This window comes from Balaenoptera physalus (assembly GCF_965194825.1).
Source record: "Balaenoptera physalus genome assembly, chromosome: 5".
In the NCBI taxonomy this organism is placed as follows: Eukaryota; Metazoa; Chordata; class Mammalia; order Artiodactyla; family Balaenopteridae; genus Balaenoptera; species Balaenoptera physalus.
The window spans coordinates 136,698,406-136,713,139 of record NC_138884.1 but is presented as its reverse complement, the minus strand read 5'-3'; the positions used below and the strand labels follow the sequence as shown (position 1 = coordinate 136,713,139).

General features: G+C 39.1%; 1 protein-coding gene across 10 annotated transcripts in view; it reads right to left on the bottom strand.

Moving 5' to 3' along the window:
• LARP1B (La ribonucleoprotein 1B) overlaps window positions 1–14,687 on the bottom strand; it is a 129,577-nt gene extending 114,890 nt beyond the window's left edge. For 3 of the 10 annotated variants that reach the window (XM_082462105.1, XM_082462106.1, XM_082462107.1), the window contains exons 1-2: window positions 13,838–14,687; window positions 27–85 (exon numbers count right to left, since the gene is read on the bottom strand). In XM_082462105.1, coding sequence (XP_082318231.1) covers window positions 27–85; window positions 13,838–14,363 — 585 coding nt within the window. In that variant the 5' untranslated portion in view covers window positions 14,364–14,687. The remainder of the gene's footprint in view (window positions 1–26; window positions 86–13,837) is intronic. The other 7 variants (XM_082462111.1, XM_082462108.1, XM_082462112.1 and 4 more) reach the window with 3 other exon arrangements.
• Window positions 14,688–14,734: the final 47 nt, after the last annotated feature.

Here is a 14,734-nt window from a genome sequence, read left to right as displayed (position 1 = left end):
AAAAACTATTTCTTGTCATGACATACCTTGTTGGATTTCTTTGTCTTGAGTTTTCCTGCTGTTATAATTTGGGGGGGACTGAGCTCTAAAACAAAACAGAACAAAACAAAAAAACATAGAATTGTTTTTACAACCACATCATGCAAAATATTTAACAAAATAACAATTAAACCAATTTCAGTTAAGTCAGTGGAATAATTATTCTCAACAAAATCCAAAGTTCTGAGACTCAAATTCCTAACAAGAAATCAACTACATTTCAAATGTAGATTCAAAGTGGTCTTCAGTGTTCAAATCAAGAAGTAGAAAATATTAACAGTTTACTTACACTGAAATGATAGAACAATCCGTTCACTAACAGAATGTAACACGGAAAAATTAGCAATATAACGTTTTAATACAGTAAAGTTAGTGAATCAATTCCCAATGGGATACATTTTTCTATATATATTATATATACATATAAATACATTCACATGCATCAAGGAGCATGCAGAAAATAAATCAGAAGACTTCAAACTATTTGTCATCAGAAAACAAAGTTTGGCAAACTAGTAGGCTGTATCTAGATCCAAGCCATAAAGAATAGAAGTGATCTCTGTAAAAGTTTGCACAAGACTATCATGGTATCATCACTTGTCCCTCTTGAGTAAGAACACAAACATTGACAAATATAGTCTTCATTGTAATGAAGCTTTACAGTGTCTTGTATCTTGATTCATTATCTACCATGATGATCATCTAGCTAAACATGACCTAAACATTAAAAAGCAGAATAAAAGTGGGATCTGCAGCTACAGAAAACACAGTAATTCCACAAAACATGAATCCCATAAATCATGGCAATGACCAATTCATAGACTAAAATAAAGCAATCTTTGAGTTAAAACCCAGAAACATTCAAATAAGATTTCATGAAAGGAAGATTGATCAAGGATGAAGACATCACCAGGGATGGGCACACAGGGATCTTGAATACTGTAGTAATTCTATTTCTAAAGAAGAATAGTGAGTACATGGGTATTTGCTTTATACTTCTTTATACTTTAGGGACACATATATAAGTGTATACATATGTGTCAATGTGCATAAGGATAAATACTTCACTAACAAAAATGAGATACAGAAAAAAATATGGACAGATAGGACAAAAAGGGAAGCAGGAAAAAATCTAATTTAACAAAAACAATATTTGAACATTAGAATTTGACTGAGGTATATTTTGTAAATACCACGTATATTGTATGGAAGTTATACAGTATAGAACATTTGAAAGACCTTTCCCTCAACAAAGTAGAAAACATGTCCCAAAATACTGCTAGGTCAAGTAAATTAAGTGTCTGGTGGTTACAAAACACAGCCTTATACAAACTACTAGATGTACTGAAAAGTATTTAGGGATAGGCCACACAAGCAAGTTTCATTACAAATCAATTAAACATTAATAATCACAAAATTAAGGTCAGAAATTTAAAAAATTATTCTGACCACATAAAAACTAAAAAACTGTTTAACTTCAATATTAAATATGTTATTTACAAACCAAAAAATATTTGAGCATGAGTTAATAATCTATTGCTTTAAAATCAGGGGACTTCCCTTGCAGTCCAGTGATTAAGAATCTGCCCTCCAATGCAGGGGTCACGGGTTCGATCCCTGGTCAGGGAGCTAAGATCCCACATGCCTCCTGGCCAAAAAACCAAAACATAAAACAGAAGCAATATTGTAACAAATTCAATAAAGACTTTAAAAATGGTCCACATCAAAAAAAAAAATCTTTAAAAAACAAAAATTAAACAAATTAAAAAAATAAAAATAAAAGGGAGAGAGATTTTGATTTCAATAAATTCTTTTGAACTCAAAAATTTTGGATTTTTGTTTAAATTTTACTCTCTCAACTTTAACTCCTCCTCAGGAAATACAATGGGAAAAAAGTGCACATTTAACTCTGTGCCCTCTATAATTCTGACATTTTATTGATGGAGCATCATGAAGTACACAATCAGTACTGTAATTTATTCTCAATAAAAGGTATTTGACAAATTATGCTTGCCAATGTGGTTGGATACACTGGAATAGGAAAGTGATTTCTTTCTTTTTTTTTTAAATAACTTTTTTTATTAAAATAAATTTATTTATTTATTTACTTATTTATTTACTTATTTTTGGCTGTGTTGGGTCTTCGTTGCTGCGCGCAGGCTTTCTCTAGTTGCAGTGAGCGGGGGGGCTACTCTTCGTTGCGGTGCATGGGCTTCTCACTGTGGTGGCTTCTCTTGTGAAGCACAGGCTCTAGGCGCACGGGCTTCAGTAGTTGTGGCACGTGGGCTCAGTAGTTGTGGCTCACGAGCTCTAGAGTACAGGCTCAGTAGTTGTGGCGCATGGGCTTAGCTGCTCCGCGGCATGTGGGATCTTCCCAGACCAGGGCTTGAACCCGTGTCCCCTGCATTGGCAGGCGGATTCTTAACCACTGCACCACAAGGGAAGCCCGGAAAGTGATTTCTTAATATTGGTTACTAAATGGCTCTTACAGTTAATTTACTTTTTTTTAAATAAATTTATTTATTTTTGGCTGAGTTGGGTCTTCGTTGCTGCACGCGGGCTTCCTCTAGTTGTGGTGAGCGGGCGTTACTCTTCATTGTGGTGCATGGGCTTCTCATTGCGGTGGCTTCTCTTGTTGTGGAGCACGGGCTCTAGGCGAGCAGGCTCAGTAGTTGTGGCACACGGGCTTAGTTGCTCCGCAGCATGTGGGATATTCCTGGACCAGGGATTGAACCCGTGTCCCCTGCATTGGCAGGCGGATTCTTAACCACTGTGCCACCAGGGAAGCCCCTAATTTTCTTTTTTAAAAGGAAGACTTTCCTGGAACATTCCTGCTCCCAAGTCCCAATTCCTCCCACAGAAACAGTAAGTTTCCTGATTAATGAGTTTAGGAAAAGAACTGACTTGCAAAGCCAACACCTTTCCGCCCTTTTCTTTGGGAGCTAGCTGTCCACAAAAAGCAAGCATTCTGGTCTGCTCCTTCATGCTGTCAACTTCACAGGGCAGACTCCCTAAGAGAGGTAGAAGGGGAACATGCAGATGTGCAATGCCAACTGTGAACACATTTGTCTAATTCCAAGTTCAACATAAGCAAGTCCTTTGTGCTGCTCTTAGACCACCTCATCAACCCACTCTTTTTCCGTTAAAAGAATGACACTGAGCTTTTAAAAAAAAATAAATAAATCTGAGTAAAAGATAAAGAGATGATTCAAAAACGAAATACCAGTGGCTAAATATGAAATGTTAACTCAATTGTACTAAGAAATGTAAAGTAAAACAGAACAGTTATCACCTATCATTCTGACAAAACAGAGAATGCCAAGCATTGACCTGCCTATTTAAATGGACATTTCTCTCATGCTGTTGGAATGAGTATTAAGTAGTAGAACTTTTCAAGGGTAATCTGTCATTTAAATTGTATATACTTTTTGGGGAATTTCCTGGCGGTCCAGTGGTTAGGCCTCCATGTTCTCACTGCCAAGGGCCGAGGTTCAATACCTGGTCAGGAAACTAAAATCCCACAAGCTGTGCGGCCAAAATAATAATAATAATAATAATAAAGTATATATACTTTTTTATAAGATAGATAACCAACAAGAACCTACTGTATAGTACAGGGAATTCTACTCAATATTCTGTGATAACCTATATGAGAAGATAACCAACAAGAACCTACTGTACAGTACAGGGAATTCTACTCAATATTCTGTGATAACCTATATGAGAAAAGAATCTGAAAAACAATGAATATATGTGTATATATATAACTGAATCACTCTGCTGTACACCTGAAACTAACACACACAGTAAATCAACTATAATCCAATAAAATTTTTAAAAATAAATAAAGTAAAATAAAATGTATATACTTTTTAATGAAACAATTCCATTTCTGAGAAATTATCTGGTAAACAAGACAAGGTACAAAGATGTCAGTATGAGATGTTCACTGCAGGGACTTCCCTGTAGGTCCAGTGGTTAAGACTCCATGCTTCCACTGCAGTGGGCACAGGTGCGATCCCTGGTCGGGGAGCTAAGATACTGCAGGCTGAGCAGCACGGCCCCCCAACCAAAAAAAAAAAAAAATGTTCACTGTAGGTTTACGGATAACTGTATTTAAATAAATGACCTCAGGACTTCCCTGGTAGTGCAGTAGTTAAGAATCCGCCTGCCAATGCAGGGGACACAGGTTCAAGCCCTAGTCCGGGAATATCCCACATACCACAGAGCAAATAAGCCCGTGCACCACAACTACTGAGCCTGGGCTCTAGAGCCTGCTAGCCACAACTACTGAAGCCCACACGCCTAAGAGTCCGGGCACCACAACAAGAGAAGCTACCAAAATAAGAAGCCTGTACACCAAAACGAAGAGTAGCCCCCACTCGCTGCAACTAGATAAAGCCTGTGCACAGCAATGAAGACCCAATGCAGCCAAAAATAAAATTAATTAATTAATTACCGAAAAAAGAAAACAATATTTTCATTTTCCCATGTTCCAACCATAATGGAGGAAACTGCCCTCCTACCATATCATTAGAAAAAACCTAAGACTGAAAAAGAAAGCCAACCTAAAAATTAAAAAATAAAGAAATTTTAATTAAAAAAATTTTTTTCAGGCAGATGAAACCTAAGAAATGTAAGCTACCAGTGGCTCCAAATATACATAAATATACACGAACAAGTGTGTGATCGTCACATATCCATTTTTCAAACATCACTAGTGAGCTACTATACAACTTCTTTGAATATTATCCTAATATCTTAATCTATAAGGAAACAATTCCTAATAGATGAGGAATTCATTTTAAGAGCTTGGATAGTGAAAACAAAAACTGCAGTATGATGGGCGATTTTACTCATGACCATAGTCTTTTGCAAAGCTTTAATTAAGAAAACGCATTGAGAGTTATGAATCACATGTTTTATTACACTTAAGGGAAAAATGCCATAAAATGCTATTTTGCTACAGTAAACGAGTGCCTTAAGAAAATGTAAAAAAAAGCGAGATAACCTCATCCACCAGAGGGCAGACAGCAGAGGCAAGAAGAACTACAATTCTGCAGCCTGTGGAAGGAAAACCATTCACAGAAAGATAGACAAAATGAAAAGGCAGAGGACTTTGCACCAGATGAAGGAACAAGATAAAACCCCAGAAAAACAACTAAATGAAGTGGAGATATGTAACCTTCCAGAAAAAAAATTCAGAATAATGATAGTGAAGATGATCCAGGACCTCGGAAAAAGAATGGAGGCAAAGATCGAGAAGATGCAAGAAACGTTTAACAAAGACCTAGAAGAATTAAAGAACAAACACCTAGAAGAATTAAAGAACAAACCAACAGAGATGAACTATACAATAACTGAAATGAAAAATACACTAGAAGGAACCAATAGCAGAATAACTGAGGCAGAAGAATGGATAAGTGACCTGGAAGACAGAATGGTGGAATTCATTGCCACGGAACAGAATAAACAAAAAAGAATGAAAAGAAATGAAGACAGCCTGAGACCTCTGGGACAATATTAAACACAACAACATTCGCATTATAGGCGTCCCAGAAGGAAAAGAGAGAGAGATAGGACCGGAGAAAATATGTGAAGAGATTACAGTTGAAAACTTCCCTAACATGGGAAAGGAAATAGCCACCCAAGTCCAGGAAGTGCAGCGAGTCCCAGGCAGGATAAACCAAAGAAGAAACACATGGAGACACATAGTAATCAAACTGACAAAAATTAAAAACAAAGAAAAATTATTGAAAGCAGCAAGGGAAAAATGACAAATAACATACAAGGGAACTCCCATAAGGTTAACAGCTGATTTCTCAGCAGAAACTCTACAAGCCAGAAGGGAGTGGCATGATATATTTAAAGTGATGAAAGGGAAGAACCTACAACCAAGATTACTCTACCTGGCAAGGATCTCATTCAGATTCGATGGAGAAATCAGAAGCTTTACAGACAAGCAAAAGCTAAGAGAATTCAGCACCACCAAACCAGCTCTACAACAAATGCAAAAGGAACTTCTCTAAGTGGGAAACACAAGAGAAGAAAAGGACCTACAAAAACAAACCCAAAACAATTAAGAAAATGGTCATAGGAACATACATATCAATAATTACCTTAAACGTGAATGGATTAAATGCTCCAACCAAAAGACACAGGCTTGCTGAATGGATACAAAAACAAGACCCATATATACTCTGTCTACAAGAAACCCACTTCAGACCTAGGGACATATACATACTGAAAGTGAGGAAATGGAAAAAGATATTCCATGCAAATGGAAATCAAAAGAAAGCGGGAGTAGCAATTCTCATACGAGATAAAATAGACTTTAAAATAAAGAATATTACAAGAGACAAGGAAGGACACTACATAATGATCAAGGGATCAATCCAAGAAGAAGATACAACAATTATAAATATATATACACCCAACACAGGAGCACCTCAATACATAAGGCAAATGCTAACAGCCATAAAAGAGGAAATCAACAGTAACACAATAATAGTAGGGGACTTTAACACCTCACTTACAGCAATGGACAGATCATCCAGAGAGAAAATTAATAAGGAAACACAAGGTTTAAATGACACAACAGACCAGATAGATTTAATTGATGTTTATAGGACATCCCATCCAAAAAACAGCAGATTACACTTTCTCCTCTAGTGTACACGGAACATTCTCCAGGATAGGACACATCTTGGGTCACAAATCAAGCCTCGGTAAACTTAAGAAAACTGAAATCATTTGAAGCATCTTTTCCGACCACAGCGCTATGAGATTAGAAATCAATTACAGGGAAAAAAACATAAAAAACACAAACACATGGAGGCTAAACAGTACATTACTAAATAACCAAGAGATCACTGAAGAAATCAAAAAGGAAATCAAAAAATACCTAGAGACAAATGACAACGGAAACACGACGATCCAAAACCTATGGGATGCAGCAAAAGCAGTTCTAAGAGGGAAGTTTATAGCAATACAAGCCTACCTCAAGAAACAAGAAAAATCTCAAATAAAAAATCTAACCGTACACCTAAAGGAACTAGAGAAAGAAGAACAAAGAAAACCCAAAGTTAGTAGAAGGAAAGAAATCATAAAGATCAGAGCAGAAATAAATGAAATAGAAACAAAGAAAACAATAGCAAAGATCAATAAAACTAAAAGCTGGTTCTCTGAGAAGATAAACAAAATTGATAAACCTTTAGCCAGACTCATCAAGAAGAAGAGAGGACTCAAATCAATAAAATTAGAAATGAAAAAGGAGAACTTACAACAGACACTGCAGAAATACAAAGCATACTAAGAGACTACTACAAGCAACTCTATGCCAATAAAATGGACAACCTAGAAGAAGTGGACAAATTCTTAGAAAGGTATAACCTTCCAAGACTAAACCAGGAAGAAATAGAAAATATGAACAGACCAATCACAGGTAATGAAATTGAAACTGTGATTAAAAATCTTCCAACAAACAGTAGTCCAGAACCAGATGGCTTCACAGGTGATATCTATCAAACATTTAGAGAAGAACTAACACCTATCCTTCTCAAACTCTTCCAAAAAATTGCAGAGGAAGGAACACTCCCAAACTCATTCTACGTGGCCACCATCACCCTGATACCAAACAAGGCAAAGTTACGCAAAAAAAAAAGAAAATTACAGATCAATATCACTGATGAATATAGATGCAAAAATCCTCAACAAAATACTAGCAAACAGAATCCAACAACACATTAAAAGGATCATACACCATGATCAAGTGGGATTTATCCCAGGGATGCAGGGATTCTTCAGTGTACGCCAATCAATCAATGTGATACACCATATTAACAACTTGAAGAAGAAAAACCACATGATCATCTCAATAGATGCAGAAAAAGCTTCTGACAAAATTCAACACCCATTTACGATAAAAACTCTCCAGAAAGTGGGCATAGAGGGAAACTACCTCAACATAATAAAGCCCTTATACAACAAAACGACAGCAAACATCATTCTCAATGGTGAAAAACTGAAAGCATTTTCTCTAAGATCAGGAACAAGACAAGGATGTCCACTCTCGCCACTATTATTCAACATAGTTCTGGAAGTCCTAGTCACGGCAATCAGAGAAGAAAAAGAAATAAAAGGAATACAACTTGGAAAAGAAGAAGTAAAACTGTCACTGTTTGCAGATGACATGATACTATACATAGAGAATCCGAAAGATGCCACCAGAAAACTAATAGAGCTAATCAATGAATTTGGTAAAGTTGCAGAATACAAAATTAATGCACAGAAATCTCTTGCATCCCTGTACACTAACAACGAAAGATCAGAAAGAGAAATTAAGGAAACAATCCCATTCACCACTGCAACAAAAAGAATAAAATACCTAGGAATAAACCTACATAAGGAGGTAAAAGACCTGTACTCAGAAAACTGTAAGACACTGATGAAAGAAATCAAAGATGACACAAACAAATGGAGAGATATACTGTGTCCTTGGATTGGAAGACTCAATATTGTGAAGATGACTATACTATCCAAAGCAATCTACAGATTCAATGCAATCCCCATCAAATTACCAGTGGCATGTTTTACAGAACTAGAACAAAAAATCTTAAAATTTGTATGGAGACACAAAAGACCCCGAATAGCCAAAGCAATCTTGAGGGAAAAAAACGGAGCTGGAGGAATCAGACTCCCTGACTTCAGACTGTACTACAAAGCTACAGTAATCAAGACAATATGGTACCGGCACTAAAACAGAAATATAGATCACTGGAACAGGATAGAAAGCCCAGAGGTAAACCCACACACCTATGGTCAACTAATCTATGACAAAGGAGGCAAGGATATACAATGGAGAAAAGACAGTCTCTTCAATAAGTGGTGCTGGGAAAACTGGACAGCTACATGTAAAAGAACGGAATTAGAACACTCCTTAACACCATAAACAAAAATAAACTCAAAAGAGATTAGAGACCTAAATGTAAGACCGGACACTATAAAACTCTTAGAGGAAAACATAGGAAGAACACTCTTTGACATAAATCACAGCAAGATCTTTTTTGATCCACCTCCTAGAGTAATGAAAATAAAAACAAAAATCAAGAAATGGGACCTAATGAAACTTAAAATCTTTTGCAAAGCAAAGGAAACTACAAGCAAGACAAAAAGACAAACCTCAGAATGGGAGAAAATATTTGCAAACAAATCAACAGACAAACAGACAAAGGATTAATCTCCAAAATATATAAACAGCTCATGCAGCTCAATATTAAAAAAACAAACAACCCAATCCAAAAATGGGCAGAAGACCTAAATAGACATTTCTCCAAAGAAGACATACAGATAGCCAAGAAGCACATGAAAAGCTGCTCAACATCACTAATTATTAGAGAAATGCAAATCAAAACTACCATGAGGTATCACCTCACCCCAGTTAGAATGGGCATCATCAGAAAATCTACAAACAACAAATGCTGGAGAGGGTTATGGAGAAAAGCGAACACTCTTGCATTGTTGGTGGGAATGTAAATTGATACAGCCACTATGGAGAACAGTATGGAGGTTCCTTAAAAAACTAAAAATAGAGTTACCGTATGACCCAGCAATCCCACTACTGGGCATATACCCAGAGGAAACCGTAATTCAACAACACACATGCACCCCAATGTTCACTGCAGCACTATTTACAATAGTCAGGTCATGGAAGCAACCTAAACGCCCATCGACAGACGAATGGATAAAGAAGATGTGGTACATATATACAAAGGATTATTACTCAGCCATGAAAAGGAACGAAATTGGGTCATTTGTAGAGATGTGGATGGATCTAGAGACTGTCATACAGAGTGAAGTAAGTCACAAAGAGAAAAACAAATATCGTATATTAACTCATACATGTGGAACCTAGAGAAATGGTACAGACGAACCGGTTTGCAGGGCAGAAATAGAGACACAGATATAGAGAACAAACGTATGGACCCCAAGGGGGGAAAGTGGCAGGGGGTGGGGGTGGTGGCGGTGGGATGAATTGGGAGATTGGCATTGACATATACACACTAATATGTGTAAAACAGATAACAATAAAAACCTGCTGTATAAAGAATAAATAAAACAAAATTTTAAAAAAACATGTTAAAAAACCTACTTACTTCTCGTACTCTGAAAGTGGGAGTATCAATTAGTAGTCATTTTCAAGAGCAACTTGTCAACAAATACACTGTGACCTAACAATTCCACTTTTCTCTCCTAGAGAAAATCAGATATGTATTTTCTCTAGGATAAAAGGCATGCATAAAAATGTTTGTTAACAACCAAGATGTTGATTAATAGGTAAATGGCTAAATTAACTATATCAGTTATATTTATGGACCACTTCTCAGCAATTTTTTAAAGTTTACATTAAAAAGGATCAACTTCATCACAAGGAAAAAAATTTTTTTATAACTAAGTATGTAGATGGTAGTTAACTAAACTTATGGTGATCATTTCGCAATATGTATATACAAATCTCGAATCATTATGTTGCACACCTGAAACTGATGTTAATTGTACCTTAATTTAAAAAATAAAAAACTCACTAGTTGTAAAGAAGAAAAATAAAAGATCTACCAATACTTTAAAAATATTCTAAACACATATACAAAACACTATATTTGGAAGTAATTTCACAGAAAGGACTGAAAGGATATTCAGTAAACTGCTAACATGACTATCTTTTTTCTGAAGGGAACATCAAAAGTTCCTTTACAAGAACATATTTATGTATCATTTACATAACTTAATTAAAATGTTATTAGAGTTACAGTAAGCTTATTTGAGGTTTCTGGGAAGCACACTTGGAGAAAAGAAGGTTGATGGAGTCAAGAAGACGAAGGATGAAAAAGATGAAAAAAAAATCATTTTATTTTTATTTTTTGTATTTTGGCTGCGCCTCGCGGCACGCGGGATGGTTCCCTGACCAGGGATCGAACCTGGGCCTCTGCAGTGAAAGCACCAAATCCTAACCACTAAGCCACCGGGGAACTCCCAAAATCAGTATTTTTATACATCGTTTTTGTGTGTAAAAGAATTAAAATTGTATTAGAAAGCTGATTTTTAATATGCAAAATGTAACCATGGGTACAGGTAAGTGTTTCATAAATCCCATACTGTGATTTTAATAAAGGTCTCCAAAATAAATAAAACTACTTTAAACAAGGGTCGGGGACAATTCTTTCCAGTCTCCTGACCGGAATTTAAAACTGCAGTGACACTATTCTAGGCTTCTCCTGTGGGCCAGGCTTTGGTTGAAAAGAGGGCCTTATCTGGATTACCAGAAACAGCAATACACAAGCCAGAACCATCCCAAAAGTGGAGGAAAGTGTGTCACAAGGTCTGAAGAATGCCTCACCTGCAGTTGTTAGAACTGCAGGTTCTAACAGAAAATTCATGATTACAAGTCCTTAAATACTTCCCTACATTTCCTATGTTTCTACCTCTGGTAATAAACTTTCTGGCGAAATTTTATGGATGAAATTCCTGTATCTCATTGAGTGAGTGACAGTAAATCCAGGTTTGGTTAGGACAAACATAGTTTAATTCTGTTATTACAGCATAATTAATATCCTCTTTCCCTCTCATGAATATCCTGGTTTATAGGATAAATCACATAGGCCTCCTACTAATAAGATTATTGTACTAATTTAACACTCCCTTAGTTTGCACCTACTCTGGACCCTGGACCCTAAAGGTCCTCTGCTCCTATTTCATTATTCTTGAGGTTGCAAATTTGCTTAGGAAAATAGGAAGCCGGCAGACCCAGGTTATAGAAGGCAATCTGGTATTAAGAAATGAAAGAAAATATATCCACTTCATTCATTTACAAGTCCCAGAAATCGTCACAAAAGTCAACTAGCTAGGTAGTAACACTATCTGGACTAGAACCCAAGTTGTGCGTTTCTACACAACAAATCTCTTATCAAAGTTACCTAAGTTATTCAATTACTAATAGAAGTTGTGTAGAAGTATAGAGTCAGTACTGGAGACAGGCTATAAAGTTACTCTAGCACTTCACACAGGAAGAACGGTATTCCTGAGGGCACAAAATAGATTCCAAGAACAGAAATGCTGCCTACAGAGAAACATCAGCAAAATTTAAATCCCCATGAACCACACCATACATCAAGCATCACCTGGTTCTTAATCTCCAACAAAGATTTAGGACCCCAGTGAAGGCACCTGTAGGTTAATTATATTAAACTGTTAAATATTTTCACAAGGTCATTTCCAATTAAAATTTCTGAGTCTCATCTTGAAAGTTTTAAAACCTGTCAAATTAACTGCACAACCAATAGGGTTTTTTTTGTAGATCACTGAATATAATGTATAATGTGTGTAAGTCTAGAAGTAGGAAGGGGAAACAGCCATTAAGATTCACTAGAGTTTTCTTTCCCTTTGCTAAATTTTATAGAGATTTTGCTTTAAGATTTTTGTTCACTTCAGTTATTAATACTAGTAAACAAATAGATCTTTGCAGCTAGGAGAGACTGGTGGCAGTATTAAATTTAGAGCAAAATTTTAAACAGCTTTTTCTGCAAGTGTTAAGATTTATCAAGAATGATGATTTAAAAACCATTTATCAGACCTCAGCTGTAAAATAACTTTTGTTTAAATAAAGTTATACTGTACCACAGCATTAAAAAAAAATGATTTGAGTATTACTGTGCAAATCAATTATCACTTATCTCACTCTGTTGGAGTTCCTTGGAAGAAATGTTACTATACCTCTGTACCTGCAATATGTGTGTCTATAACAATCACCTTATATTTAACCATTTCCTTTATCTCTTTTGAGCCTCACAACCCTGTAAGCATGCTTGAATTTTCCCTGTTCCACTGTTAACCTTAATTTTAAGAAGAGTGAAGACTTGTACGTAAACAGCTGTAATTTCTATATGAAAAGTTCAATTAATTTACTACAACTTAATTAGAAAGCAAAACTAGGAGATACTGGTTTCTGTTTCGGTTTATTTAGTATTTCCACTTAAACTAAAAATTTAAAAAAAAAACCTGCAGTTGCTATAACCAAAATAAAGCACCAAGGGCCATACTGCATTGGTCAGCATTCAAACGCAGTGCCATAATCTTACCTCCACTAGAGAGGGGAGCTAACTGAATGTCAGAAGACTACTGTTCACCTAATGGGCAAGTCACTCTCTCGTCAACTATCCTATTTCATTTCAACCAGTTTCCACCACAGTCGTAAACTCAAAGCTTTTGAGTAGCAACTACAGCACAGCATCTCATTTTTAATATGACTACTTAGCACGGTTTTGAAAACACTGAAATTTTCAGCTTACCAATTATTTCACAATAAAAAATTCACAATTGCTCTTCCACTTAACATATAAACCCCCTTGCTCCGACTGGCTTCACCTCTTTTTAAAAAGTCTACAGAAACTTTTCTATAGGATGAACTGCAACACCTACCTAAAGTCAGCTGTCCCACGTCCCTAACACGTGGGGTAAGACATAAGTGAGGCTGTGCCCGCCGAGCGGCTCAGCTCCGTGACCCCCGCCGTGCCCCACCAGTCAAGGAGAACCCGAGGTCCCACCTCTTCCTGCTGCTCCCTTCCCAGATGTCCATTTATGTAAACAGGCAAAGTGAATGACACCTTGGAACGAAATACCTCCGACTGACAGGGAACGGAGGCCTGCCCCTCCCCCACCCCACCCCACCCCCGCCAGCCTCTGCCGCCACGCGAGTCACCCCTGCACACACCCTCCCGGTGCCCACCGCAGAGGAGCCACAGACCTGCCTCCAGGGTTTCCAGTGAGGGCAGCGGCGGCGGCCCCGTCCCGGCGGGGGACAGGTGCTGGGGAGGCTTTTTGGTCCAGGGATTCTCCTTCCGCGGCAGCAGCGGCGGCGGCGGCGGCGGCGGCGGCGGTAGCTTTTCCTCAGAGCCTGCCGCCGCCGCCTCCTCCTCCCGGGCGTCTTCGGCCGGCGAGTCCCGCGGCAGCGGTGGCGGCGGCTCCCAGCCGAAGGGCCCCCCCTGCCCGCGCGCCTTGTGCGCCAGGTGCAGCGCCAGGGGCTTCACGGACACGGCCGCCTGAGGCACGCTGTGTCCCAGCACGGGCGCCGGCAAGGGCTCTCCCCGCGCCCCCGTGCTGGTGGCGAGCGCGTTCCTCTCCTCCCTCGCCGCCTCCTTGCCCTCCCGTTCGGGCGGAGGCAGCTTCCCGGCTTGCCGGCTCGCCGCGGCCGACAGCGACTCCCTCTCAGCTGGTACCGCGGGCCGCTCCTCCTGAGGGTGAGCGGCGGGCACCCGGACGCGAGCAGACATCGTTCCCCTGCCCCAGCCGCCCCAGCCGGGGGCGGCCCGGGGCCAGGGAGCCCGGCTGCCCGTCTCTCCGCCGGAACACCGACTGGCTCCGGCCTGGGGAAGAGAACCCGAGAGCCCGGCCGCCCGCCTCGGCTCAGGCCGCGGAGCTCCCGGCGTCGAACGGGGCGCTAACCGCCCGCCGGCCCAGCCCGCGTCAGCGGCGCGAGCCCCGAGCCTGCCAACACGCGCCGGGCGCCGCAGCCGGGGGCCGGGAGCCCTCACTTGACGCGGGCTGCGGCAGAAACGCCGCAACGCGAAGCTGTAGTACCTCCAGCAGAATCAGGGAGGCTCGCGCTCCCAGAGCCAGTAACTGCGCGTGGGGTCAGAGGCGG